The sequence below is a fragment of the Colias croceus genome, chromosome 17, assembly GCF_905220415.1.
Source record: "Colias croceus chromosome 17, ilColCroc2.1".
NCBI lineage: Eukaryota > Metazoa > Arthropoda > Insecta > Lepidoptera > Pieridae > Colias > Colias croceus.
The window spans coordinates 6,250,179-6,276,058 of NC_059553.1; the positions used below are offsets into that span (position 1 = coordinate 6,250,179).

Sequence of the window (25,880 nt, forward strand, 5' to 3'; positions counted from 1 at the left end):
TTTTAATGTACAAATTTAAAACGAATTAAAAAGCTGATTTAATGTTGCTTAAACAGCTTGAGATAATATATGTAGGTCATAAAAATTAAGAACAGAACAGAGAAATAACATTACTTACCGTACGCTATAGGTATATGTATATTATATTAATTGTGCCGATTTCTGGACCGATTTATGCAACGTAACTGTCTTTTTATAAAACAGATAAAACCTAACCAAGGTTAAGCCAAAAACCTACAACTTATTTAATAAAAATTCTATTAAGTTCTTACCACAAAACATAAATTAGAATAGTTTACCTAAACCTTCTTTTTCCTCAATAAAATGAAAATTTCAGCGAGGAAAGCGAGAAAATTAATACAATAAGTCTCTCTAGGGTAATTAGTACAGAACGTCGGTATCAGCAGCGTTTATTAACTCTTAATAAAATTGTGGAGAGAAGCAGGCGGCGACTGTACCCGACGCCCGTAAAGCCTTGCAACCTGTTGCCGTCGGCACCGCCTTCCGCCCATTCCTACAAGTACTTACCGGTTTCGACGAATTTCCCACTTTTCCGCCTCACTCCGCTGAACTCAGCTGAAACTTACTTATAATTCTTACCTCGAAACCGGGAAGCTCCCATCTTTGACAGCAACTTTTTTAACACAAAAAATAATTACAGCAAAACAATGATAAAATTATTTTATTCTTCAATCTGATTATTTAGTAAAATAAACTCAAAATACAAAATCACACAAAATAAACGCTACGAAAAAACCAAATGCGAATGGAAAGAAACGAACGAAGAGTAAATTTATTTTAGCGCGTGCGGCGGCAGAGTTATCGCGGGTAGAGGGTTACTATTGGGAGAGGGAAGTTGGGGAAGCCGGCTGCCGCCGCCGCGGCTGACTACAGAATGGTAGCGGGCTGAACGGCCACGGGCCCCTCCCTTAACGCAGGCGCGCTCGGCACCCACCACCGCGCATGACCGACATCCTACCCGGAGTGGAAAAGTGACTCCTACATCGTAGATATACTAATATGTACTAAATAAATATTGCATTATATAACAATCGCTCATAATTTTTACACCGTTAGTTATTGTACCTCCTTTTCATGCCGTTCGTTACTAAACTCCTAACATTTTCTCTTCGTACACTCGTTTCTATTCATATTCTGCTGAAGTTACGCAATGCGAAATCACTATTTTATTAGATTGCGCCGTTGCTTGCGTTGTTTTTCACTGACCACTGTGTTATAGAGCTCTCTGATTCCAGTAAAATAGCCGTTACGTAAAGAGGCGTCATACCCTTTCGGTAGTGATTGAAACTTGGACATTATGGTATTATCGGATTCCGGGAAAACTCGCATCTCAAAAGAGTAGGCAATTCCGTGTTTATTGTATGCGTAATCAACGCTATGGCCACACCACGGCTTCCCATTCATCTCGTAAATACTCATATTGGAAAACCATTGAAGACTGCCAGACCTTTGATTAACTTTTGCAGCAATTTCACCCGCTTTAGTTTGAACATGACTTGCGGGTGAGCTGCTTATACTTGCAAATGGGTACAATATTGAATGGCCATCGCGCCTAATTGACAAATAGGCCTTTATATTTGGTTTGTACTTTGCGATGATACTGCTAATGAACATTGTTTCATTTTCTGATGCTGGTGCAGGGCCAGGATATTCAGAAGAAAATATATTTTCAGTGGACCGGCAACTGCTCCAAGAGTCAACAAAATTTCTACTGATATCCACCCCGAAAGTGAGGGCTTCTTGTAATGGAAACATATTCTTATTCCAAGGTTCTCGTTTCTGAAAGATAGTAATAGGCTTATTTTTTTATTAGTGCGTGTTATATAAAGAACAGGCAAATAACTTTAATCGAAATGATGCAAAAATTTATGAAAAATTAGTGCAACAAAACTTGATTCTCACAGAAAAAGAGAGCACATAAAAAAATATCTCAATTAACATACACATCTAACGTATTCCTGTCCATCTGGATTAGTACTAGGCAGGATGACCCAGGTCACCTTCTCCAACATGTCCTCGTACTCTTCACAAGCAACTAGCTGTTCAATCACGTAAAGAGCCAACATAACAGACTGGGAGCCGGCTCTTTGTCCTGCGTCTATCATAATTATGGGCTTTGTTTCTGGCGAATCTACCTCGTTTGTACTGTTCAATACAACCTATGGAGGGTTATTTTATATTATATTGATAATCCTATAAAACTTACTACTTTACTTAGAGCATATTATTATAGTTTACTTTTTTTAATTTTAAAGGAAGTGAGGAAAATATTCTTACCTCATAAAGTATTCTACTTTCATACGTTAAAGCGTCACTGCGTACATCAATAACATCACCACAAAACTGTTTAAGAGCTTTTAAGAAAATAGTCACCTAAAGAAAGAAAGTTAAGGTTATAATAGCGCACAATTTACTCAAAATTAAGTAGCACACATCCTTTGGCATAGACGCTAAAAACTATAATAAATCTATACTTATCTTTACTGCCTCGGCACTGAAGAAAAAAATTAAAATTCGAGCCTTCCAACCACTATAAAACTACTTATTATCAAAAAAGAACTTTGCGCCAAGATTCTCACCGTACTTGGTCCTATAGCTACGTTTTCAACACACGCATCTTCTTCTACATCAAGCAATTTGTCCAGCATTTCCGCATAGCATGAGCGTAATGACTTGCACCTAATATAGGTAAACGCAGGTATTAACGACCCCTCTAAGGCAATTTCAAAATCAACCATATTTTTTAAGTATACTGGTTCTTCTAAAGATTTATAATTTCATTTTATATGCTAGTGTTATGTATAAAAAATGTATTTATTGAAGCAAATACATTCTAATAAAGGATTATCTTGTAAAAAATAATTTACAATGTGACTTAGTCGATTGTTGCTATTACCGACCCATAAAAACGGCTGTGAAGCTATTAACGATTTTTATGCAGCTATTCCCGATCGTATGTGAGAGGAAGCCTTTTTCCAGCAATGGAATGTATAGAAGCTAGTGATGATGATGATTACCGATCTTAATAAAATGAATTAAAAATGCAAATATACCTATTCGTATTTTTTAATTGTAGTTATTTTTAATAAAACAAATGAGTACTTTTTAGTAATGCACTAAATAATTATAAACTTTTAAATTAATCAACATAATACTATTAATATATGTACATATATTAAATTAAGGATTTCAAACTCTAGGATATTTCGTTATGCTATTTGATTGATTGCTTCGGCGAGTTGTGTTTTACTGAATACTTTTCGCCGCTTTCGTGGCTCCATATTTCTGGAAAAAATATACCTAATTATATGTTTTATGTTAATTTAACCTAAAAACCTAAAAATAATTTTTTTTTTAATTTTTTAAATTTAACCTAAAAATATTATTTTTAATAGGCACCTATTATGTCATAAAAGTAATAAAAATATATTTGCACGCTCAATTACGAGCAGAATGTTTAAGGATCAATATTATCTGTATATACAAACATCTTTATTCTACATTCTGCAAATAAAGCAATTTGAATTTGAATTTGTAGATGAGAAACTAAACAATCTATATTCGATCGGTAATAGCTTCCTATAGTTGCTATCGCCGACCCACATGGGTCGGTATTAAAGTATGTAAGTATAAACCTAAATTGTATTACCGACCCATAAAAAAATGGTTATTTTAATTCATTTGACCATCAGACTATAAAATAGATTATAATTGATTAATGTCATACAAAATATGAACAAATGCATATTGTTTAAACAAAAAAAAAAAACAATGATTTACTTCTGTAACTATTCGATAGGGATCCTCGAAAATATCATAACTTTGTATAAATTGACAACGCTAAAAGACACAACACTAGACAAAAAAGTTTAGTCGCTAATAGATTTTTATGAAGACTCATAGCTTAGATTTAAACTGGTCCATAAAACCACTTGTGTTAGTGTGATATAATAACATAAAAGAAAATAAAACAAAAAGTTACGTTGCTGCCATTGCCGACTTACGGGTCGTTGATACCTGCCGCGGCTTAAACTGGTGAAGCTAACACCGTCCCATTTTAATTTTAAGTTTTATCGTTTCAAATTACTTTTTATTAATAAAATGTTGTAAGAAATGAAAAGTTGACACTTAAATGCATTGACATTTAGTAATATAAATTAAAGTATAGATGTCATTTGTTTGTAAATGTCTTAAAAAGATACTCACAGTACTTACCCGAAGGAACAACGGAACAGTACGACACGTCCTGCTTCCACGCTACCCCGCAGCAACTTACGCATTTTAACTCTTTTTTGCTCAGTTACTCACTCTAACGTTAAAGTATACGATGCTCAAGTAATACATTCGTGTATAACTTTGCCTACCTATAGCTAGAATAGTTCTGGAAACGTTTAAATTTCGAATTACTTTTATAGGTCGGTAATACCTTCAGATTTTCGATGGGTCGTTGATAGCTGCGTTTACCCTAATTCAAGTATTTTTTCATGTTTCTTTCTTTTTTAATTTGCTAATATTTGTCTCTAATTTTTTAAATATGTACTTACCCGCATTGAGCTGCTTTTATTAGACAAATGTTTCCTACAATACAGAAACAACACTTGTTAAAATGCGGATAAAACAATGCCATTAAGCTTAAGATAATAAAGAAGTAGACCTGTCAAAATAATAATTATTAAAACATTTTTCATGCTGTTTGCTTTTGTTCTCATTTCAGTAAATGTAAGTGTAACTTTTACTGCCTGTAGAATATTATTGCGTATTGAATAAACGACCAGTAATAAAATTCATGTGGAATATCAATAAAACAACAATAAAGTTTTTCGATTTTTCTTTTTATTTAGTTTAGCATATAGAGTCAATGGGCTGGGCCGGTTATTCTCTTTTTATGTCTAGTTGGCGCGAATTCATTCTTTATTTGTGTGGCGAAGACCTTGAAACCTTCATAATACTGAGGGAAAACTGTATGCAGGAGTCGTTCTGGGAATAAGAACTCATAACCATCTGTTAGTTCCATGGTATATGAATATGGGACACCGATAGCTCCAAACGCGAAGTCATCACTACCACCCGCAGCAGGATACCATTTACCAGCGCTCATTACCCTAAAAGGTTGTCCACCAGCATTTTCCACAGCATTCGAGACCATTCGTGCTAAAGAATCTAATTTCTGCCATTCCTTAGGCAGGAAATCTCCGGTGTATCCCCAAGGATACACAAGATATTGTCCATAGCTGTGTAAGGACACGTATAGCTTTATCCTTTTCCCGTATTCCATCATGACGTTACGGACCATTTGCGTCTCTGGCTCGGAAAAGGGTTTGGGTCCGGCGTATGTTTCCTGGTCGCAAGGGTTCTTAGAGACCCCGCTGACCGCCCACTTGTAACCATAGTTGCGGTTGCCATCGACACCAAAACAGCCGTACACCGTGTTTTTGGAACGGGTTTTTCTCCAGAGACGATTCTGGAAAAAATATTTCAGTTATGTAACCATTCTGTATAGAAACGAATTTTTTTCCTTATACCTATTTTTTCCAACTTCAATGCGGTAGTAAAATGATCATATTTTTTATCCAAATTATATCCTAGTCTTTACATTCTATTAAGTATCAGCCAACTAGTCTTATCAGCCATCAAAAGCCTGAATGAATATCATGCAGGGAGTTCACTAAGCACCGCACTGCTTAATAACAAGCCTAGGCACTTAACGAAATAGCTATTTTACTATAATCCCAACACATAGAGCAGTTCCCAATCCTACTCACCACTTTATTAGCGCGCGTATACTCATACCCATCAGGGTTGACCACGGGCAGTATGTACCAGTCGACGCCAGCGAGGTCCCGCCGCGCGTCCGGGTCGTTGACCAGCCGGTGCACGAGGTACATCGCCATCGCGGGCGCCACCCACTCGCGGGCGTGGATACCTGAAGTATTCGTTTGGTGCATAGAGAGTTTATGGCAAATTTCCACGGATTTAAAACAATTCTTTTTTTATGTAGACCATTAGTCGTTTAGTCCGTTTTGAACAGAGTTCAAAAAGGACGAGGTTTGTATATTTTCTAACGCTAGTGTTTATACAAATCCATTATCTGTTATTTTTTACTCTTAAGGTTTACTGAATAAATAAATAAATTCTTAGACAAATTAGATAGCATCTAAACAATTTATTAACTTCATTTTTTACACGCAAGTTTAACTTATTAGTTATTATAATTAATTAATAGAAAAAGGACATATTTCAGTAGTATTATGATATAATTTATTAGAATTATAAAAAAGTATGAAATTACCAGCATCAATGAAAATAATGGGATTTCCTGCTTTCGGATTTGAGGAAATTTTAACGAGTCTCACTCTCCGCCTTTGGTAGCTCTCTCCCAGTGTTTGCATGCTTATTAATTCTGGGTGTCGTTTTGTTAACATATCTAAATGTTCTTGCATCTGAGAAAAATGAATAAAGTATTACTATTTAAACCGGTGAAAGTATATGGAAAAAGAAGGGACTATGCCTTAGATATTAAGGAACTATACTATAGTAAGGACTTACAAACCCTAATCACTATTCGACATTATACCTAGGTATATTTTACGAGCTAATAATTTTTATAATAACCGTGCATAGAGTACAAGTATAAACATAGAATTTCTATGTGCATAGTTTCAAATGATAAAGTTAACCTAGCTTACTTGGTCTATGATACATATTACTTCTAGTAGGTATATTTTAAATACATAATCTTTTTATTTTATCAACAGACATATCTACTAACTACAATGATTTAGGCGTACTCGTGTACGTAATGAATTTTTTGCTATTATCACAAAAGAGTAATTTTAAAATTGGATAAGCGTGACAACAAATTCAATAGGCTTATTGAATTCATTTATGAATGAGAACCGTTACTTGGAAGTATAACTTAGATCATAGTATAATAATAACTTACGGCGGCATATGAGTGATATTCAAACACATCGAAGCCTCGCAAGATTCTTCTCCTTGGAGTTCTTTCTGCTGGGTCGAATGTCCTGAAATACAATAGTTTCATTAACACTTATAATACAAAACTAATTAAAATATAAAATATTATTCATTCATGTAAGAATATTTCGATATCCAATGAATTAGGAAGTATTTAAAAATGGTTAAATGTAATAAATAATCTGTGTGTATTCATTTTCTGTCAAGAAGACTAAACATATTCATCTCTACCTCTATTTCTAATATTTTAAATATTACCTGCCGTAATTTTCCTTCACGTCAAATGTTATACCATTTTCATGGGCTATATCTCGTATAAATGCCAACTGATTTGGAGGCACCAAAATATCGGTGGTATCATTGAAGCTCCTACTTTTTTTGAGAATTTCTATGCCCTCTATACTCTTCTCTAAGTTATTTAATATGTCAATTTCTTTGCTGGCTTTAGGGTATAATCGTAAGAGTAAGTAACTGTAAGGAAAAATGATTATCATTTCATATATGTATTAGTAGGTACCTAAATCTTCTTCTTAATATATATAAATCTCGTGTCACAATGTTTGTCCTCAATGGACTCCTAAACCACTTAACCGATTATAATAAAATTCGCACACCATGTGCAGTTCGATCCAACTTGAGAGATAGGATAGTTTAAATCTCAAATCGTTTTAGAGAAAGCGGCGAAGCCGCGGGCGGTAAGCTAGTAATTATATATTTTTATTAGAAATTATGATAATTATGTTTCTAAAATATTGTATAATTTTCCACTAACAAGAGAACAGTTACATTCATACGACAATCATAAAAGCATATAATAGTAACTTACTCGTCATATTTGTTATTTTCATTGCCGTCGGCTTGCCAGCATAATAAATAAATACCTAAAACAAATAACACACATATTTTTCATTTCATACTTATTTAAAGAGCATTGATTGATATTTTTTTGTTCTCATATTATTAAATTACACTTCGATAATTTTTCCCTTTTTGAGTTTTAAATTTTCATAGTATATAAATAACTTAAATTATGTACATAATCGACGGCAGAATTAAATGCGGATGGTCTATACAGTACCCAGACAGCCTTTAAAAAACGTCTCCCGAATCAATTGTGAGCGGGGAAAATTACTTAGAAAATGTCTATTTAAATAGAAAGAGCCACGCAACCATTAAGAGCGGCTACAGAATGCTTGACTTAAACTTCCAAGGGCAGATTATTTCCGTGGAACAATTCTTTAATTTGTGGTGACATTTATCGTGTTTCCTTGGCATCGAGTAATTGATCTCGGCTCACAACGGCCAGATTTCCTATCTGGCTTCATGTACCAATTTTGTAGCAATTGATATCATTAGAGGCTCTTTGATCGCAACTTGAATGCTCGATAATTTGATTTTAATAAAGTTGGAATTTTTCGATTGAAATTAGCTGCAGCGGGCGAGGAAGCCCAGACGGTTATGCTTTGATGAGATATTACGATGTTGGCTTTTTTGATTGCGTTCGGAATTGTATTTACAGCAATAAATTTATATTAGACTCTTAATTATCTGTAGCATTTGAGCTTCTTCTAATTCTCTGTAATTAAATCGTGAATTTAAGTGTAATGAGTATATAAATTTGTTTCTATATCTTTCTTTGTTCATTTGACTGGTTGAAACTTTGATTTTTTTCCACGATTTCAGTGGAGTTAGTACCTCTAGACCTCATACCTCTGCTTGCTTTTCTCTGTTTATTTTGGACTAACACGCGACACCTTTTGATTCAAGACGCGTGGTAAATTTAAAATACAATAGAAGTATAGTGGGCAAGTGTACTTGAACTTCCTGTTTTTAGGACCTGACACACATTTTAGCCATTTAGCCAACGCTCTATGTTCACAACACGGTAACGTAGCTGTGCCTTATCAATCTTGCAGCATTAATTTGTGCTCTTGTTTTTCTTAATTCTTGCAAATATTTTTTTGTAAATAAAATATTTAGCTTTAAGTTTATGTTTGCACGAGTACGTTATCAGCTTGTTATCTGTACTTGCGGGCAGCGGAGCGTCATAAGACGCATTGGATACAATCGCGATTTGCGATACCATGTGCAAGCCGTGTAAAAAATGCACGTTTCTTTATTTTTTAATGCAATTACGTTTTCCTTCCTAAATATTCTTACCTATTACCTTTCTGACCTTTCGTTATGGGAATTGCAAAACTAAAACTGGGCTTTGTGAAAATGGTACTTTACTTACCGACTTATTTAAAATGTATCTAGCTATTCTATTATTTTTAGTTGTGAAATAATTATGTTGCAGCTTTATTTGTTGTAGAACCTAGATCGAACTAAAAATAATTCTGTTTGGATTTATTTCATACATAATTAGTTAAATTGTGTATGAAATAATCAGAACCAAATATATTAAATTAAATGCATATTATTTAGAATTACAAAGGATAATACATTATGTTGCACATTGAAATAAAAAAATCCTGCTGATAATTACATAGCGCGCAGTAAAATATAATTGGGTGTACGAAGTTTTCTGCACGATTGACTGAGACACTCATGCAAATCACAATAATTAACATGAACACAATCATTTTCAGGAAATATTTTTTACAATTTCCTTTATGTTCCGTGGTTTGCTTAAAAGTAAGTTTTAATTGCGACTTTTTTACTTTTGTCACTACTTATTCTTAGTATATTCTTGTCATAAAATGTTATAACTCGTTTATTTAACGGCTGTAAATATATTTCATAAATATAGCACCACAAACTAAATAACTAACCCAGGTTCTATTTCTATCACATTAAAATTAGATTAAATTCGATTTAAAGATTAGGTTTTATAATACCAAGCCCGATTCAATCTTGTAGAATAGATAGATGATAGAGATATTTTTGAATATTCAATTTCAATATGTAATTTAGTTTGTGCGACTACGAGTACATTTAGGACGTAGGACGCAATGATAGGTATTCACAAAATATTCATAACGGACTGTAGTCGGAGTCGCAATAACATGCAGCTCAATCTCGCTGGAAGAAATTTCATAAAGTGAAAATCGTATCTGGAACTTGTTCGAATGGAAAATTAAAAGGTGAAGCCGGATATCTGAAATACATTTGCATTGCTATGAATATCGTATTTGGTGATATAACAATGGACTTGCTCGATATATTCTGTTGAGATTGCGTTGTTGAGTCGGGATACGAGTTTATTTGTTTGTAAGTAATATCTGTCAATAGGTATATTGTGTTTGAATTCAATTTTGAATTTATCAAAAAATACAGATTTATATTTAAAAAAAAATTCGTGATAAGTTGTAGTTGTACAGTAAGTTGAAAACTTAATAGCTGTTTAATAAATATCTGAATGAATTTTTCAAATAATTAAAAATTATTAGACGAAACATCCAAAAATTAAATTATTTGTAACATAATTTAAAAATCTTATGAACCCTTCCATAACAAAAAGAAATTTCAAATTCACAAAGAAAGTAAATAAGGCTTAAATGTAGGCTTTAATATATTTGATTTGCACGTGATCAGCGAAACCAGTGCGGCCAGTGATAGCAAGTGGTTCCGATTTCACGACCATTTCTATATTATATAGGTTTATGTTAAACATGTCCGCATCATTTTGAATTAAAAATTAGGCCAATGTTAAAAAAATTCTACACAAAATCTCATGCTAATAATTGCCTTATTACTTTGTTAATTAAAAATTAATTGAAAAAAAAATTGAAACTTACCACATATGAAAAGTATCCCTCGTGCCATTTTGAGATTATTAAACTTCACGAGCACTATATTTTGTTATTAATTAAAATTATTTTATTAAACTTTCTATGTAGAGCGCTCCGTGCGCTCTCACCACCGTTTGGGCGCGAACTGCGTCCTGCGCATACGCAGCGCGGATTAATCGGAGAAAGATTTAGGCCTGATACACAATGGGGCTTAGGATGGCTGACACAATGAACCTTGTTTAGAAAGCTCTCTGTAAAAGCTTAAGAGAAGAGCTTCTATTTCATATGATGGTGTTGAATAAGATGCAGCTATTTCTAAGAAAATAATAGTTCAATTTTGTATAAAATACATACATATATAAGAGACAAAATCATTAATTACCGTAAGAAATTGTTGTGCCTAGTCTGTTTTTTATCTTGATCAATAAGCAACTATGATAAGCTAATATAAATAAATTCATCTTAAATATTATACAAAATAGTGTTTATGTAAATAGGTCGTCGTCGTCGTCGTTTCAGCCGTGGGACGTCCACTGCTGGACAAAGGCCTCCCTCAAGGATTTCCAGTACGACCGGTCACCGGCGGCCTGCATCCAGCGGCTCCCTGCCACTCGGACCAGGTCGTCCGTCCATCTTGTGGGAGGTCGTCCCACGCTTCGTCGTCCAGTTCGTGGCCTCCATTCCAGAACCTTTCTGCCCCAACGGCCATCGGTTCTACGGGCTATGTGCCCCGCCCATTGCCACTTCAACGTACTAATCCGGCGAGCTATGTCGGTGACTCCGGTTCTCCTACGGATTTCCTCATTTCTGATTCGATCTCGTAGGGAAACTCCGAGCATAGCCCTTTCCATAGCACGTTGGGCGACGCTGAGCTTGTGCACAAGGCCCAGGGTTAGAGGCCACGTCTCTGTTCCGTAGGTCATCACTGGTAACACACACTGCTCGAAGACTTTAGTCTTCAGGCACTGAGGGATTTTGGACGAAAAGATGTTCTTTAACTTCCCGAACGCTGCCCATCCGAGTCGGATTCGACGATTGACCTCCTTCCCGAAGTTGGACCTGCCTAATTGGACGGTTTGTCCTAGATAGACATATTCGTCAACAACTTCGAGAGTAGAGTTTCCAACAGAGACTGGAGTGGGCACAACATGGACATTCGACATGATTTTCGTCTTGTCCATGTTCATGCTAAGGCCCACTTGTTGTGAAACTCTGTAGAGGTCATCGAGCATTGCATTAAGGTCTTCCATGGATTCTGCCATGACTACGATATCATCGGCAAATCGAAGATGAGAGATGTACTCGCCATTAATATTGATGCCAAGTCCTTTCCATTCCAACAGTTTGAAGGCATCTTCCAAAGCAGCGGTAAAAAGTTTGGGCGAGATCACATCGCCTTGTCTTACACCGCGCTGCAATGGGATGGCCTTTGTACACTGATCTTGTACTCGGACTGACATGGTGGCGTGTTCGTACAAGCTTCTCAATACTTCGATGTACCGATAGTCAATACGGCACCGCTGGAGAGACCTTAACACGGCCCAGGTCTCGATCGAATCGAAGGCTTTTTCATAGTCCACAAACGCTAAGCATAGTGGCAAATTATACTCCTCGGTTTTCTGTATAATTTGCCGCAGCGTGTAGATGTGGTCTATGGTGCTAAAGCCTTTACGGAAACCGGCTTGTTCGGGAGGCTGGAAGTCATCTAACCTGCGTTCGAGACGATTCGTGATAACCCTTGAGAACAGCTTATAAACATGGCTCAAGAGTGATATCGGTCTGTAGTTCTTCAATAGGGTCTTGTCTCCCTTTTTGAAGAACAGAACAACCACACTCCTGCTCCATGCTTCAGGCGTTGTGCCCTCGAGTAAGGCGGAATTAAATAGCCTCTGTAGCATTCTGAGGATTGGTTTTCCACCCGCTCTCAGAAGCTCAGAGGTGATTCCGTCCTCACCCGGCGCCTTGTTGTTCTTAAGCTGTTTCAGAGCCATCCTAATCTCGTACAGGCTGATGTCCGGGATATCTTCGGTGAAATGTCGGGTTAGTCGGGCTCTTGGGTCTTTCGCCGGACTAGAAACAGGCTTGGCAACTGAGGTGTAAAGTTGCCGGTAGAACCTCTCGACCTCTCCTAATACCTCTGGCTTGGCCGACACTACTACGCCACGATCTGTCTTCAGCTTCGTCAGCTGGCTCTGCCCAATAGACATATCTCTTGCAAACACTTTCGAGCCTTGGTTTCGCTTAATCGCTTCCTCAATGCTTGAAGCATTAAAGGAGCGAATGTCGTGCCGCAGAGATTTAGATATCCGTCTATTGAGCTGCCTATATGACTTAGCATCTTCAGATGTGCGCAGTGGCATAGAGCGCCGGTCTGCCATTAGTTTCAGAGTTTGGTCCGAGAGTTTTTGCGGATTTACTTTACGGGTTTTAAAGTGGGACCCAACCGCGCGGATAGTTTCTACCAGCCTGTTATTTAGATCGTCCACAGAGACGCTACTGTCGAGGCAAGCGAAGCGATTTTGGAGCTCCAGTTGAAAGCTTTCGGGGTTTTGGATCTGGGCATGGCAAGGGCGGAGCGTAGACTTCATTAGACGTGATCTTTCACGTTTGACATTAATATTCAAGATGCCTCGTACCATTCGGTGATCGCTTCCGGTTTTCACCCTATGGATCACAGAGACATCTTTGAATATTTGTCTCTTCGTGGTCATAATGAAGTCTATCTCATTTTTCGTCCTTCCATCCGGGCTCAGCCAGGTCCACTTCCTGTGATTCGGTTTCTGGAAGAAGGAATTCATCATAAAGAGTCCTTCCTTCTCCAGAAAATCAGCAAGTTTCTGGCCCCTCGGATTACGTTGCCCAAACCCAAATTGCCCCACTCTCAACTCATCATCGCCTCTCTTCCCCAACTTTGCGTTGAAATCTCCCATCACAACATTGAAGTGTGTTTTCGAGGTATGTATGGCTCTACTTACGTCCTCATACATAATCTCCACTTCTTCATCGGAGTGAGCCGAGGTCGGTGCGTAAACCTGTATGACCTTCAGCGAATATCTTTGAGATATTCTGAGTATAAGGCACGCTACCCTGCTCGACACACTCTCGATGCTTACGATGTTGTTGACGAGAGATTTGTGGACGATAAACCCGACTCCACCTTGGGACTGTTGGTCGCCCTCCCGGTAGAAGAACAAATTACCAGACGTCAACGTTATCGTGTCCTCCCCCTCTCTTCGGACTTCTGATAGCCCTATGACATCCCATCGTAATTTGCTCAATTCTTCTTCCAGCTCAACTATCTTTTCGTCCGTCCTCAATGTGCGTGCATTGTATGTTACCAGGGCCAGGGGTCGTGTGGAGTGGTAGCCGGATCTCATCCGGTGATTCTTAGCACCCCTTGCCCCGCCGTTACCATGGCCGCTACCGTAGCCAGGAATAGCGGGGCTGCCGGGTACTAGGGGCCTGGTTAGTGGTGTGCTATCCATGAGGGGGATAATGCCAGTACTCGCCACGCTTGGCAGGCGGGTTGGCGAGCGCAGTTGGTGGTAGGTAATGAATCGCGGAACGCTGCTGCCCGTTCCGGTATGATGTATCCCTTAGTCGCCTTTTACGACACCCACGGGAGGAGATGGGGAGGTGCTATTCATAAACCGGCACCCCACGGCATGCATTGCATGCATTGCACGGCATTATGTAAATAGGTAGAGAAAAAAAATAACTTTAATACTAAATGCAACCTCTTGGAAAATATTACACACCTGTTAATAAGTATGTGTAAAATTATAAGATTTTAATAAAAATATGTTAAAAGATGTTAGTCGTGAAGGTGTATCGCGATCGTCGAGCATAACATAAACATAGGGAAGAGGGTAAAGGACTCTGACCTTTTCTTTGTTCCAAATGAATATCAGTAGAATTAAAAATGTATATTTAATATTTAAACTTACTGCTCCTTTGTGTTAGATATTATTTCCCTCATGTCTAAGATTTTCAAAATGTACTAATTACAAAAACAAATTCAGAAACCTTTCATATTAGGAGAGATCCTTAAATGTTGCGGTAACTCCTTAGTAAGTAAGATGTCGAAGATGCACAAGGCCTAGTAGAAACTCGATGCAATAAGGAACATGTATACACATAGAATACAAATAGTCTTAAAGTGCCTTCACTTGATTAAAACCATACAAATCTATAAGTAGATGGTGCATGACTCTCGCCGCTTACAATACGGTACTTCTAAAACTCCTATGAGAACTAGGACAAACTGCTAATCAGATGTAGAGCAACGAACGTTGTTTATTCTCATAACTATTCTATAAGCGAGGCATTAATCACCGAAGAACCTGAATGCTTGGTAATGATCGCATCTTTTAGAAAATAATGAATTGAACTGACGCAGCCACCCACACCTGTAATGTTACTTGACTCAAATTGTTAATGGCTTTTAAGTTCCGTAGATATTACATTTTTCTTAATAACTATAATTTATATTGTAAGTTTTATAATTATAAATAACTGCCCTCATGTACCATCATAGATTACCGCAGATAACTTTGTCTTAAATAATTACTTATGAGTACTCCTCTACATTTCGATAGTCCTTTTAGTTCAAATCCATTGCTAAATGTCACATTTTTTACGCCATAAATAAGTAAAGCAAATACAAGATATACAATAGAATTACTAAAAGTTATACAGTTCTGATTTCTAAACAAGATAAAAAGGCAAATTTATTTCAAAGGGATCTCTAATAACGGCGCCTCATTGTTAGGTCTCCGAGAGAGGGCAGGTCCCGCTACATCCTTACATTTTAAAATTAAATTAGCTCCGAAGAAACCAGTTCCAACAACCTTTATGATATCGATGCGGGTCAGAAACCTGATGTTGTTGCAGAAAGCATTTGAATTGCTGCGTAAAATGCCGTATGTACTGTTTGCAATTACTTTAGGCTATTTCCATATACCTATTCCTTGTACTAATTACTGATCCTGCTATTCATATACCGTTATCAAATGTAATGTATTATGCTGATGCATCAAAGTTAAAACAAATTGCTCTTAATGGAATCACCTCATGTAATATATCCTTAAGTGTAACCCAGATCCTCACGTGATATGTTTGAGAATGACGAAATAATATTTAGAGACCTCAAAACGTTTACTTTCTTCATTTCTCTTAACTTTGTTTATATGCACAACCAGTCGCTGACAACAATAAATCTGACACACTTCTAGGACGTACAAAATGTGATATATGATATACATTGATAGTCACATATGAATTGCACTAGAAATCCATATATGAAAACCAGTATTGGATAACAATCAGCAGTAGTTTGCCGAGTTCAAACGGTGACTCAAACAAATAGAGAAAGTGCCATAATATTCGCCAAATGTGAATGCTTTTGTTTTCATCTTTACGACGTAACGCAAAACAAATATATTTCACAACATAATTATAAAACTAGTTTTTTTTTCTATATTTATTTATTTAGGCCTATACAATATACATATAATAAGCCCAGACAAATAATGAACATCTTCCATATTTTAAGCTCCTTACAGAATCAAACGATTTTATTCAAATCCGCAAAGCGAATCATCAATAATTAAAATCGTACAAGTGACATAGAATATAAAGTTCAATAATATTTAATGAAAATAAAAGAACTGCTCCCACTGAGTCATCGTTTGATCGCTGGCAATTGCTGTCTCCAATTAAGTATCCTACATTCAATTCACATTTTATTGGCTTCGATACATTCGTATTACACTTGATTGAATTTCTCAGTTATATCAACCAATTACACAAATTTAATTAATTAACTTGCCTCTTTTTACGTTTGTAATCAGAAAAATAAGTATTTCTCTTTGGAACGTATAAAAATGAAAATAATAAAATGAAAATGTTTGATTAAATTATCCCTTGAAGTCGTATTACTTTACAGAGCCCGAAATCAATTCAAATACTTATTGGATGGAAAACAAGCGTGTGGGTGATCAACCTAAAAGTCTTTACATAATATAGTATTTTATATAGAAGCATTAGGTATTATATACAAAGGTATTCGGGAATTTTTTTAAGCTACTTTTTTCTACAAAACCTACGAACTTTCTTTCACGCAAAACTGCTAATTGAGTCTGTTTAAAATTTGGGACAGAGATAGATTATTGTGTAGATACCATAGAACTTAGGGCTTTTTTTTTTTGGTATGACGCGAGTGAAAACGCGGTTTGAAGTTAGTGCGAAATAAAAACTCATTTACCGTTAGATAATTATTATGATAACGCGCAAATGCGTTACGGTAAACTGGAGGTTGCTAGAATGCATATGAACTATGTATCTATAGGTACTATTGCTTATTCGAATTCTTAGTTATTCCATGAACATGGATGTAAAAATTAGATTCCATGTAAAAGAATGAAAAAAGCACAATATAATAAGGAAAAAAAATTGGGAAACTTAAAACGTTACTTTTGGATTTCTGTATATTTAAATACTATAAGTAGGTAATCAAAATACCTGTTACAGAAAACAGTTTATTTCTTATCATTTTCACTGATATGTGAATTCTTCCATATACTCTTAAATATAACGTCTATAACTCGACTCCATACTTCGTTGAGAGATGAAAGGCTGTATGTTTCATCTGTGTCCATATAATAATCGTCATATATTTGCATCACCAACTCTAAAGCGTATGGGATACCATATACCTGGATAAAAATATTTTCATTAGTTAATAATGTAATTATAACCGTATAATATTTAACATATTACATAGTTTTCAGATAAAGGGTTCAGATATAAATGTTATTTCGTGACCGAATACGCAAATGAATGAATATTGGTCAAATGCAGGTGGGCAGAACCAACTTGTAATTCTACGACATGTTGATTTTCTCACGATGTTTTCCTTCGCCGTTCGAGCATGGGTGATTTGGACAGTGTTCAGATAATTTCAAAAAATATATATATTTCTTGCTCCTTCGACTAGTATCGAACCAACGATTTAACTCTGAGGTCCTAACCACTGAACCACTCTGCTCAGTGCTCAGTGCTCACACATGCATGAATATCGCATACCTATTATTAAACTAATTACCGTGGAAGCGTAATCGACACTTGTCCCAAACACCTTCCCGTACCAACTATGCAACGTGTCCACTGTAACTGACAGTGTTTGAAAGCTAGCGTTCCGCATGGCTTCGTCTATTTCACCTCGCAAATCTATGTATTTGTCATCATCTGTCTGTACTTCGGTATAGCCTTTGGGATAGAGGACAGCTTCTCCCTGAATTTAATTATGTTTTACTAGCAGTTTGCTATTAAAACATAATTAAATTCAGGTTTAACACAAATTTCAGGGATTAAAACAAAACAGTATTTTTGTTACCAGCATTTTACTTGATGAGTCTTTTTCAAGAAACATTTAAATTTTTAAGATATAGGCAACCATTTTTCAAACAAACAAAAAATTAGTTTTGAGGTAGCATGGTGAATTTTTATCAATGATCAAAGTGTTGTTATTATAGATGAAGAAGCTAAAGATACTCTTAGCAATATAATTGATATTGTTGCCTCTTTAGTTTTAATAATGTGTTTTAACCATTTTAGTCTCTATAGGTAGATGATTGTTTTATAATATTAAGATTTACGTAAATATATCATATGATATCTTTTACATAATAAACGCATGCATTTACATCAGAATGACGCACTGGGCAGAAGTCCTATTATATCCAAACAATTACATCTAATAGAAAACTACAATTCAATACTAAGTATATGAATAATAAACAATACAAACTTTATAGCTTTTAGCATTATACGATCCAGCGTGCACGTTGATATAGGCGATGATTTTGTGACTATATTTATGGAGAACATCTCTAATAGCTTTGGATTCTGCTTCTGTAAAGGGAGCAGAACCAGGGTACTGCTGGCTACAGGATGAGATGGTGTTAGATGCATTCCAGGCAACGTTGAAATTGCGATCTACATTCACTCCTGGACAAGCACTTTGGGGTGACATGTTTTTGCTCCACAGTTGTTCCTAAAATTGATTTATGATTACGATTTTGACTGTCTAATATTAATCTTAACGCTAATAAAAATTAGTGGAGGCATAATATTATCATCTAAATTATAAAAAAATAACTACGATATACCTGTATCACTGCGATACGTGAAGACGGTAATATAGATGACGATTCTCTGCGTTATACCAACTTATAGATTAGCTACTAAAACTATTTTTATCATTATTAAATAAAAAATAAAACACATACACGTAGAGCAGTATCAAAACCATCTGGGTTAGCCAGGGGAATGACATATATATCAAAGTATTCCATGTGTTTCAGATAATACGATAGCAGTTTCGAAAACTCCGAGTCCACTGACAAACACTGTATATGTGATATCCCCATAACATTTAATCCGTGAACTATAAATACGATTTTCTTTTGCGGAGGTTCGTCTGCATATTTATCATCTTCAGCACGGAAATGTCTAGAGTAATCTGGGTGCTCAGCTATTTTCATCATCACTATGTCATTGTATTCAACTGTGCGCCCTATCACTTCGATAGTTACGTTCGCGTTTGGAAATCTTGATGCCACTCGTAATAATTGTTCTTTTATCTGTAAAATAATTGTTATATCTATCGTAATGTTAATATTTTCGAGAAACGAAATATAACCTTGTATAATTGTTAATTATTTTATAATTTAATTTAAAAATTATAATTATTGATATAATTGAATGAGTATTTAGACGTACTAATTTTTCTTACAAAATGAATTATGTAATTTATTTTGTTATAGGACTCAAAACAAGTGCTTATTGACAAAGGAGGGTACCTAATACCTATGTAAAACATTTAACGCCTGATACATTATAACAATTTCCTTAAAAGTAAACTACAATCGTTGATAATAATATTATCTACTTACCGCATATGGACTTAATTTGCCGGTAAAATCTTCATCGCTCAATGGCGTGTAAGGGCTGAAGAAATATGTTATTTAATAAGTTTGCCTACTTGACAAGTTTATCAAAATAGTAAATATAAATACCTTGTAGTTTCCTCTAATTCTTGGTACATCATATGCGTCATCCGTGTTGATCTGAAATATTTTAATAAAAACCAGGCTAAGCAACGGTAAACCTACCTATCTATTAAAGTAATCAAAGCTTCGATTATTATTAATAACATATTTGTTGTTAATGACAATTAGTTACAGATAATATGGATGATTTGAGCCACCGTCACCGATACATATCTTATAGCCTATATTTAACACTATTGGGTTAAATATTTTATTATCTACATAAATTGATATTTTAACTGACAGAAACACTTTACAGAATTATTATTATTCTTTTATTTCCAAAAAGATATATTATATAGATGAATGTGAACCCCACGAGGTACATAGGTACCTACAATATAACCTAAATTAAACTCTCCACCAGATACCTATTATGTAAAAATTAAAAAAAGTCGGTACGTACGCTTTCCTTGCTCTCATTTGTGGGGCCACTTTAGGCCATGAAACATTAAACACTGACCACCGGGCCTTGGATTGTTCCCTTCGAACGGTGTGCGAATGAGGCTCCGATACATTATTTTTCTCAACTCTGTTATAAAATAAACAAGAAATTCAGCAGTTTTCAACAATAGTTTCTTTCATTACCATTGTAACTAGAATAATTCAACATATTTTTTTAAAGATACAAAGAAAATAGAACAAAATTCGCGCCGTTCTTCTTTTCTTTTTTCGAATTTCAAACAGCTGTATTGCCATATACATATAAAATCTTTTTCTTCACCATCCATGTCCTAATTAAAAAAGGTATACCTATATTATGTATTCAAATAAAATAAGTGACGATTAAAATTGTATTTAACATGACATTTATAATTTAAATACCTGACCTTTTCATATTTTTATTTTGGATAAAATTTTTCTTGACGGTTTTTACATTGTTGTTGGAGCGACGCTTATTCATCTTCGACGATTCAAGTCTTGAATCTTTCCTAAAATCAAATAGAAATTTAGGTTTTATCGATGAAAAATTCTATCGTATCGAATACGATCTCGTTTACTGTTACGTACCAAAAATCTAATTCTTCAAACCGGTTTACTGAAATAATGATTAAAGATAAAGTAAAAAAAAATATGTTTAATAAATGGACAGCGACTGAAATTTTTTATTAATACAATTACTAAATAACATAAAATTAGGGGTATCTACCATTCTTTACTTCACTCCTTACATTGCATGTAATAAAAAATAACACAATAATGCCAACAAGAGTACACACCGACATATTTGTATTTGTTAAAATCTATAATACAAACTTTTATGGCCGAAATAAATTTATCGTAAAACAATATTTTTTACTAGCAAAGTGACCATTCCTTATATACAGAGAAAAACTTTATACATAATATGAGAAATAAATACAAATTATAATACTAATATATACAGGATTATAAAAATAATAATTATGTATTAAGTAAACTAAATAATAAAGTTAGTGCCTGCACTCTATAAGCGTTCTCCTAAATCTTGACCGAGCGGACATTAAAATTTCACGATCCCCTTAAAAGTGTTGTTTTACTGTTCATGGCTGCTATAGTGAGTAAAAGATTGTTTGTGCACAATATATAAGCGTAAACTATTTTAGTTTTGTTTATTATGAACGTTTCAATTACCAAAATAAATATAACTCGTAAATATCTTCAAAAAATGTAGAGCTGGACGTTCTATATTTTAATAAAACGGTTCAAAATAATTTTTGCAATGACAATACTTAATTATTAGTTATATTAGTAATGTAAGTAGATAATTTATACCTAATTATAAATCCTACTAGAGGAGAAAACTACGAATTCTCAGGAGGCGGTATTATTTTTTTATATACAGATATAATCGAATATAATACAGACATAAAAAGAAAGTACGTTTAAATGATTAAGAGGAAAATAGGTATTAACGTTGCTCAACTCTAAATTATCATTACGACGACTTTATCTTCCGTTCTCTATTATCAAAAAACTCCTGTCAACGCAATTTTAATTTAACAAAACATTGAACGATTAATTAAACAAAAAAACAAAAAGAACGAGCGATATATCGCTCGCCGCGGTCAACAACTTACACCAAAAAGAAAGGCCTCGTAAACGCATGTTAAGATTTACACCTACACAAAAAAACTGTTAGGAGTCTGAGCTCAATCTTCGTCTAAAGGCCGCGCTGTAAATCCGGCCTTTAGGTGTTAAACTGACCTATTAAATACATTATATACTTAGTTATTTTATAGCTATTATTCCGTTGATACTCATTCTTATGATATTATTTATGTTATGGTAAAAATAGTAATATTCCATTAATGTGTACTAAGTGATAAATCTAGATATCTTCCTCTAAAAATATATTATAATATCTTCAGTTTGGGTTCAGGGATTGAATTCTTCTAAGTTCTATCCTCATGACAGCTTAACCTACATAATATTATAAATAAAGAAATAATAATAATAATAATACCCGAAACATAAAGGTTCTATTCTTCTATTCTTCTTCGAAACTAAGTTCTAGTCGTATTATTGTGCTCATGGTGCAAACTGCATGCTTTGCAACACCTTCACACACGCGGCACGCGGCTTCTTTATTTTCTTCTGCAATTCCTTTCCTCTTCTTCCGGTTTGATCCTAGAACGTTCCAGATAAGGTTAAGACAGTTTAAATTAAATTAGTATAGTACGATTCAAACTGAATGGCGGCTTGGAACATCGTACGATCCAATGCGCAGAAAACAATTTTAGATATTAGCGGGACGTTAAGGGACCAGTGCGCACGTGCACTCGCACCTGCATCTAATTACCGCATTAAGTTTGAATCGAACTGTAGCATAAAATATAAAAATACAGCCTCCTAGCTACAATCTTTAACTGAATTAGATGAAGTCACAACATTGTATTTTATAACGAAAACGTAAGCCACATCAGTACAAATCAGTTACGGAACAAAGCTATGAGATTTAAGAATTATTACCTACCCACAATTTTGACAAATTGTTTTCTGTGTCGTAAGTAAACTTCATAAGTAGACAGCAATTAATTGTGAAATGTAAAAAATAACACATAACATAATATTTAACAGTCAATGTTGTTAATTATAACAATCAAAATGATTTTATATGGAATACCTAGGTCGAGCACTTTCACCACTTGTACTATTTGCAGTTTGCTATAAAAATGTCATATCTAACTACCCGTAACCTAAAATACATACGTGGCAAATAAAATCTTCATCTATATAATACCTACAGTTTATTAAATTTAATTAATTGTACCTACTATAAACGGTATTTTTAGTTTACGATACAAATTATGGATATTGTAATTAAACTCAAAACCGAAAAATCGTTAAAGCAAAAAACAAGCAACATTTTTAATCAAATGATGATAACATTATCCTGTTAATAACATCCGGAACAAACATCCCTTATTCAAAAGATATGGCACAATTAAGCACTAAACGCGTACACTTCGCAGTCAACTGAGCTTAATTCATTTTTCCTTTTTTTACGGAGAATTTATTTCCATATCTGATAATAAACGTCAAGTCATTGCTGTAATAAAGTAAGTGGGGATCTCTCACCCTTTGTGTAATGATAATAAAAATGTAGCGAATGCAATAATAATTAACACGTTTTTTTATTTACTCCTTATAATTATTATAGTCTAACCTTTTCACAATTCAAATTAACATTAATGGGAATAAAATACTTACTTCGGCACAATTATGGATAGACTATAATTATTTAGATATCATGTACCTACTTTCTTGGAAATAATTCTGTGAAAATAGGTTTGACTGGTTTAACCTAGCTTTACTTTATAAAATAGAGTACCTGTAGTTGAAGTATACAATCTCGTTTTGCTGTCAATTACATTAGAAATCTCACTCCTTCGGGGCAAGGATGTTTGCAATTTACATACTGTAAATGTTGGTGCACTCGGCCTGATTACTTTGAAGGGATGATGTAGTGGAAATATACACTTTTCGACTCATTTAAATAGGATGAGTGAAGAAGAATACCTTCCCATCGTATAGGATATTGATAATTTCCTATATGTAGCCTGAAACACCGTATAAATGTTATGTTATGTTTAAAAGGTACGTTAATGGGTAGATATAACTGATAAAATTTAAAAAAAATTCAATAGTAAAACTAACACAGGTAATATAATATGTAACAAGTATCTATATACATATCTTCATACATTTAATACGTTATATTTTAAGTGTTACCTTACCTATCTATTTATTAGTTTGTTGAATTTCTAGTTGTATGAGCTGGTCGCTAGTTTCGTTCTTACGAAATCACATTGTAGGTAGGTACTTCATCACTGAAATAAATAAATAAATAATAAATAAATCCAATGGTGGTACATATTTACATTTTCTCTACATAAGAACCATCCTTTTTTTATAATATTCCTTGAAGTTCGATCAAGAAATATTATAAAAAAAGAATTAACGAAATCGGTTAAGCCGTTCTCAAGTTATGCGGTTACCAACACATTTTGGGATTCATTTTTATATTATAGATTAATGCAATAAAAACCCACAAAAAACCTACGTATACATAAACCATAATGTTTCCATCATTTTCGTTACAAATTTGGAACATTTTCGTTAAACATAGAATGGAATATTTAGACAACGGCGGATACGTCATTTTAGTATCCCCGTAAAATAATAGCCATGTCAAAAGCACTGCTTAGCCGAGGCGAAATGCGAATACTTTCCGACTGCTTGGCTTTATTTTATTGCGCATGTTTTAATATTAATTGTTAGTTTTCAGCCTCGATGAACCCTTGACAATATAATGCAAATTTATATGAGCTGTCAAATCGTTAAATTATTCACCGTTGTATCAAGCGCGATTTAATTTCTTTACGCTTGGACGAACATGTACATAGATTCTCTACGAATATCTTGTGACATCATTGTGTAGTCAAATAATTATAAATACGTACCTATAATTTATAGGTACCTATAAAGACATTCAGACACAAATCAAAATCAAATCTAAAAATATTTAATATATAAAAAAATAAATAAATCTTTATATATAATATGTAACTAGGTTTCCGCTCGCGGCTTCGCCCGCGCAGTCACAGAAAAACCCGCATAGTTCGCGTTCCCGTGGGATTTCCGGGATTGCGTCATTTTCCCGGGATAAAAAGTACCCTATGTCCTTTCTCGAGTATCAAAATATCTCCATACCAAATTTCATGAACTACATTTTCCGAAAGATTTCTTGTATCTACATTTATCTACCTACAACTTTTTGAATCTATACTAATAGCTGAAGAGTTTGATTGTTTAAACGCGCTTAATTCAGGAACTACCGGTCCGATTTGAAAAATTATTTCGGTGTTATATTATAGCCCATTTATCGAGGTAGGCTTATAGGCCATATATCATCACGCTAAGACTAACAGGAGCAGAGCAATGCGGGTGAAACCGCGGAATGCAGCAGTATCTAAACTAGACACTTGACCGTATTTATAGGTAGCTACATCAGATCATATACATTCTTTCATAATAATAATCAACAGTGCCATATATAGGTATATATATGTTTATTTGGGTATTATGAAATTAGGCTCTACATAAAATTTAATTCTTAAACGAGACTGCACACGCCATCTATTGTTGAGTAGTGTAACGTTTTAATCTACAAACACATTTCTATATCATTCAGCTATTCAAATATAGATGGCGTTCATATCAATTAATCCCACTAATCCGGTATTCAGAAAATGATTGCCTGCTTGTATATTGAGAGACCAAAAAAAGTTTAAAATAAAAAATATTTTTCAAGGATGCATAATTACAAGGGGTACATTTTTGTGAAAATGCCCGCCAATGCAGAAGAGCGCCATCTATCATTTTCTTCATAATTATCTCATAGGTAATATTGTTAAACTACGTTTGATTAAAACTTCATACAATTTTTTTTATATTTATGATGGAAATAATACACAAATTATTACAAAAAATATGATAAATTAGCCAAAAAACAATATTTTAGCTATCTTATACCATGGAGCTTATATAT

General features: G+C 34.5%; 3 protein-coding genes across 3 annotated transcripts; all 3 read right to left on the bottom strand.

The window, feature by feature from the left end:
* Nucleotides 1–750: 750 nt before the first annotated feature.
* LOC123699174 (zinc carboxypeptidase A 1-like) lies at nt 751–4,686 on the bottom strand. The gene is made up of 5 exons (XM_045646064.1): nt 4,566–4,686; nt 2,601–2,700; nt 2,299–2,394; nt 1,965–2,180; nt 751–1,800 (listed from the first exon to the last, which is right to left on the bottom strand). The coding sequence occupies exons 1-5, from the start codon at nt 4,646–4,648 to the stop codon at nt 1,183–1,185; spliced, it is 1,113 nt and encodes a 370-aa protein (XP_045502020.1). The 5' UTR covers nt 4,649–4,686; the 3' UTR covers nt 751–1,182.
* Nucleotides 4,687–4,834: 148 nt separating this feature from the next.
* On the bottom strand, nt 4,835–10,885 carry LOC123699248 (carboxypeptidase B-like). Its single transcript, XM_045646159.1, has 7 exons — nt 10,740–10,885; nt 7,826–7,880; nt 7,258–7,470; nt 6,965–7,046; nt 6,311–6,461; nt 5,784–5,944; nt 4,835–5,482 (listed from the first exon to the last, which is right to left on the bottom strand). Exons 1-7 carry the CDS (start codon nt 10,765–10,767, stop codon nt 4,877–4,879), a joined length of 1,296 nt encoding a protein of 431 aa, XP_045502115.1. The 5' UTR covers nt 10,768–10,885; the 3' UTR covers nt 4,835–4,876.
* A 6,387-nt stretch (nt 10,886–17,272) lies between these two features.
* LOC123699308 (carboxypeptidase B-like) lies at nt 17,273–21,071 on the bottom strand. The gene is made up of 10 exons (XM_045646235.1): nt 20,997–21,071; nt 20,858–20,885; nt 20,677–20,778; nt 20,253–20,378; nt 19,814–19,864; nt 19,691–19,745; nt 19,025–19,378; nt 18,544–18,789; nt 17,839–18,027; nt 17,273–17,449 (listed from the first exon to the last, which is right to left on the bottom strand). The coding sequence occupies exons 3-10, from the start codon at nt 20,748–20,750 to the stop codon at nt 17,273–17,275; spliced, it is 1,272 nt and encodes a 423-aa protein (XP_045502191.1). The 5' UTR covers nt 20,751–20,778; nt 20,858–20,885; nt 20,997–21,071.
* Between the last annotated feature and the right edge of the window lie 4,809 nt (nt 21,072–25,880).

Coding starts and splice junctions, on each gene's coding strand:
- LOC123699174 (XM_045646064.1), bottom strand. CDS start 4,648: ATGGCATTGTTTTATCCGCATTTTAACAAGTGTTGTTTCTGTATTGTA. Junction 2,181..2,298: donor AAAGTAGAATACTTTATGAG/GTAAGAATATTT, acceptor AACCCTCCATAG/GTTGTATTGAACAGTACAAA. Junction 1,801..1,964: donor GACAGGAATACGTTAGATGT/GTATGTTAATTG, acceptor ACTATCTTTCAG/AAACGAGAACCTTGGAATAA.
- LOC123699248 (XM_045646159.1), bottom strand. CDS start 10,767: ATGGCACGAGGGATACTTTTCATATGTG. Junction 7,471..7,825: donor GAAAATAACAAATATGACGA/GTAAGTTACTAT, acceptor TTTTCCTTACAG/TTACTTACTCTTACGATTAT. Junction 7,047..7,257: donor GTGAAGGAAAATTACGGCAG/GTAATATTTAAA, acceptor ATTGTATTTCAG/GACATTCGACCCAGCAGAAA.
- LOC123699308 (XM_045646235.1), bottom strand. CDS start 20,750: ATGAATAAGCGTCGCTCCAACAACAATGTAAAAACCGTCAAGAAAAAT. Junction 19,865..20,252: donor CAAATGAGAGCAAGGAAAGC/GTACGTACCGAC, acceptor AAAATATTTCAG/ATCAACACGGATGACGCATA. Junction 17,450..17,838: donor GTGTCGATTACGCTTCCACG/GTAATTAGTTTA, acceptor ATTTTTATCCAG/GTATATGGTATCCCATACGC.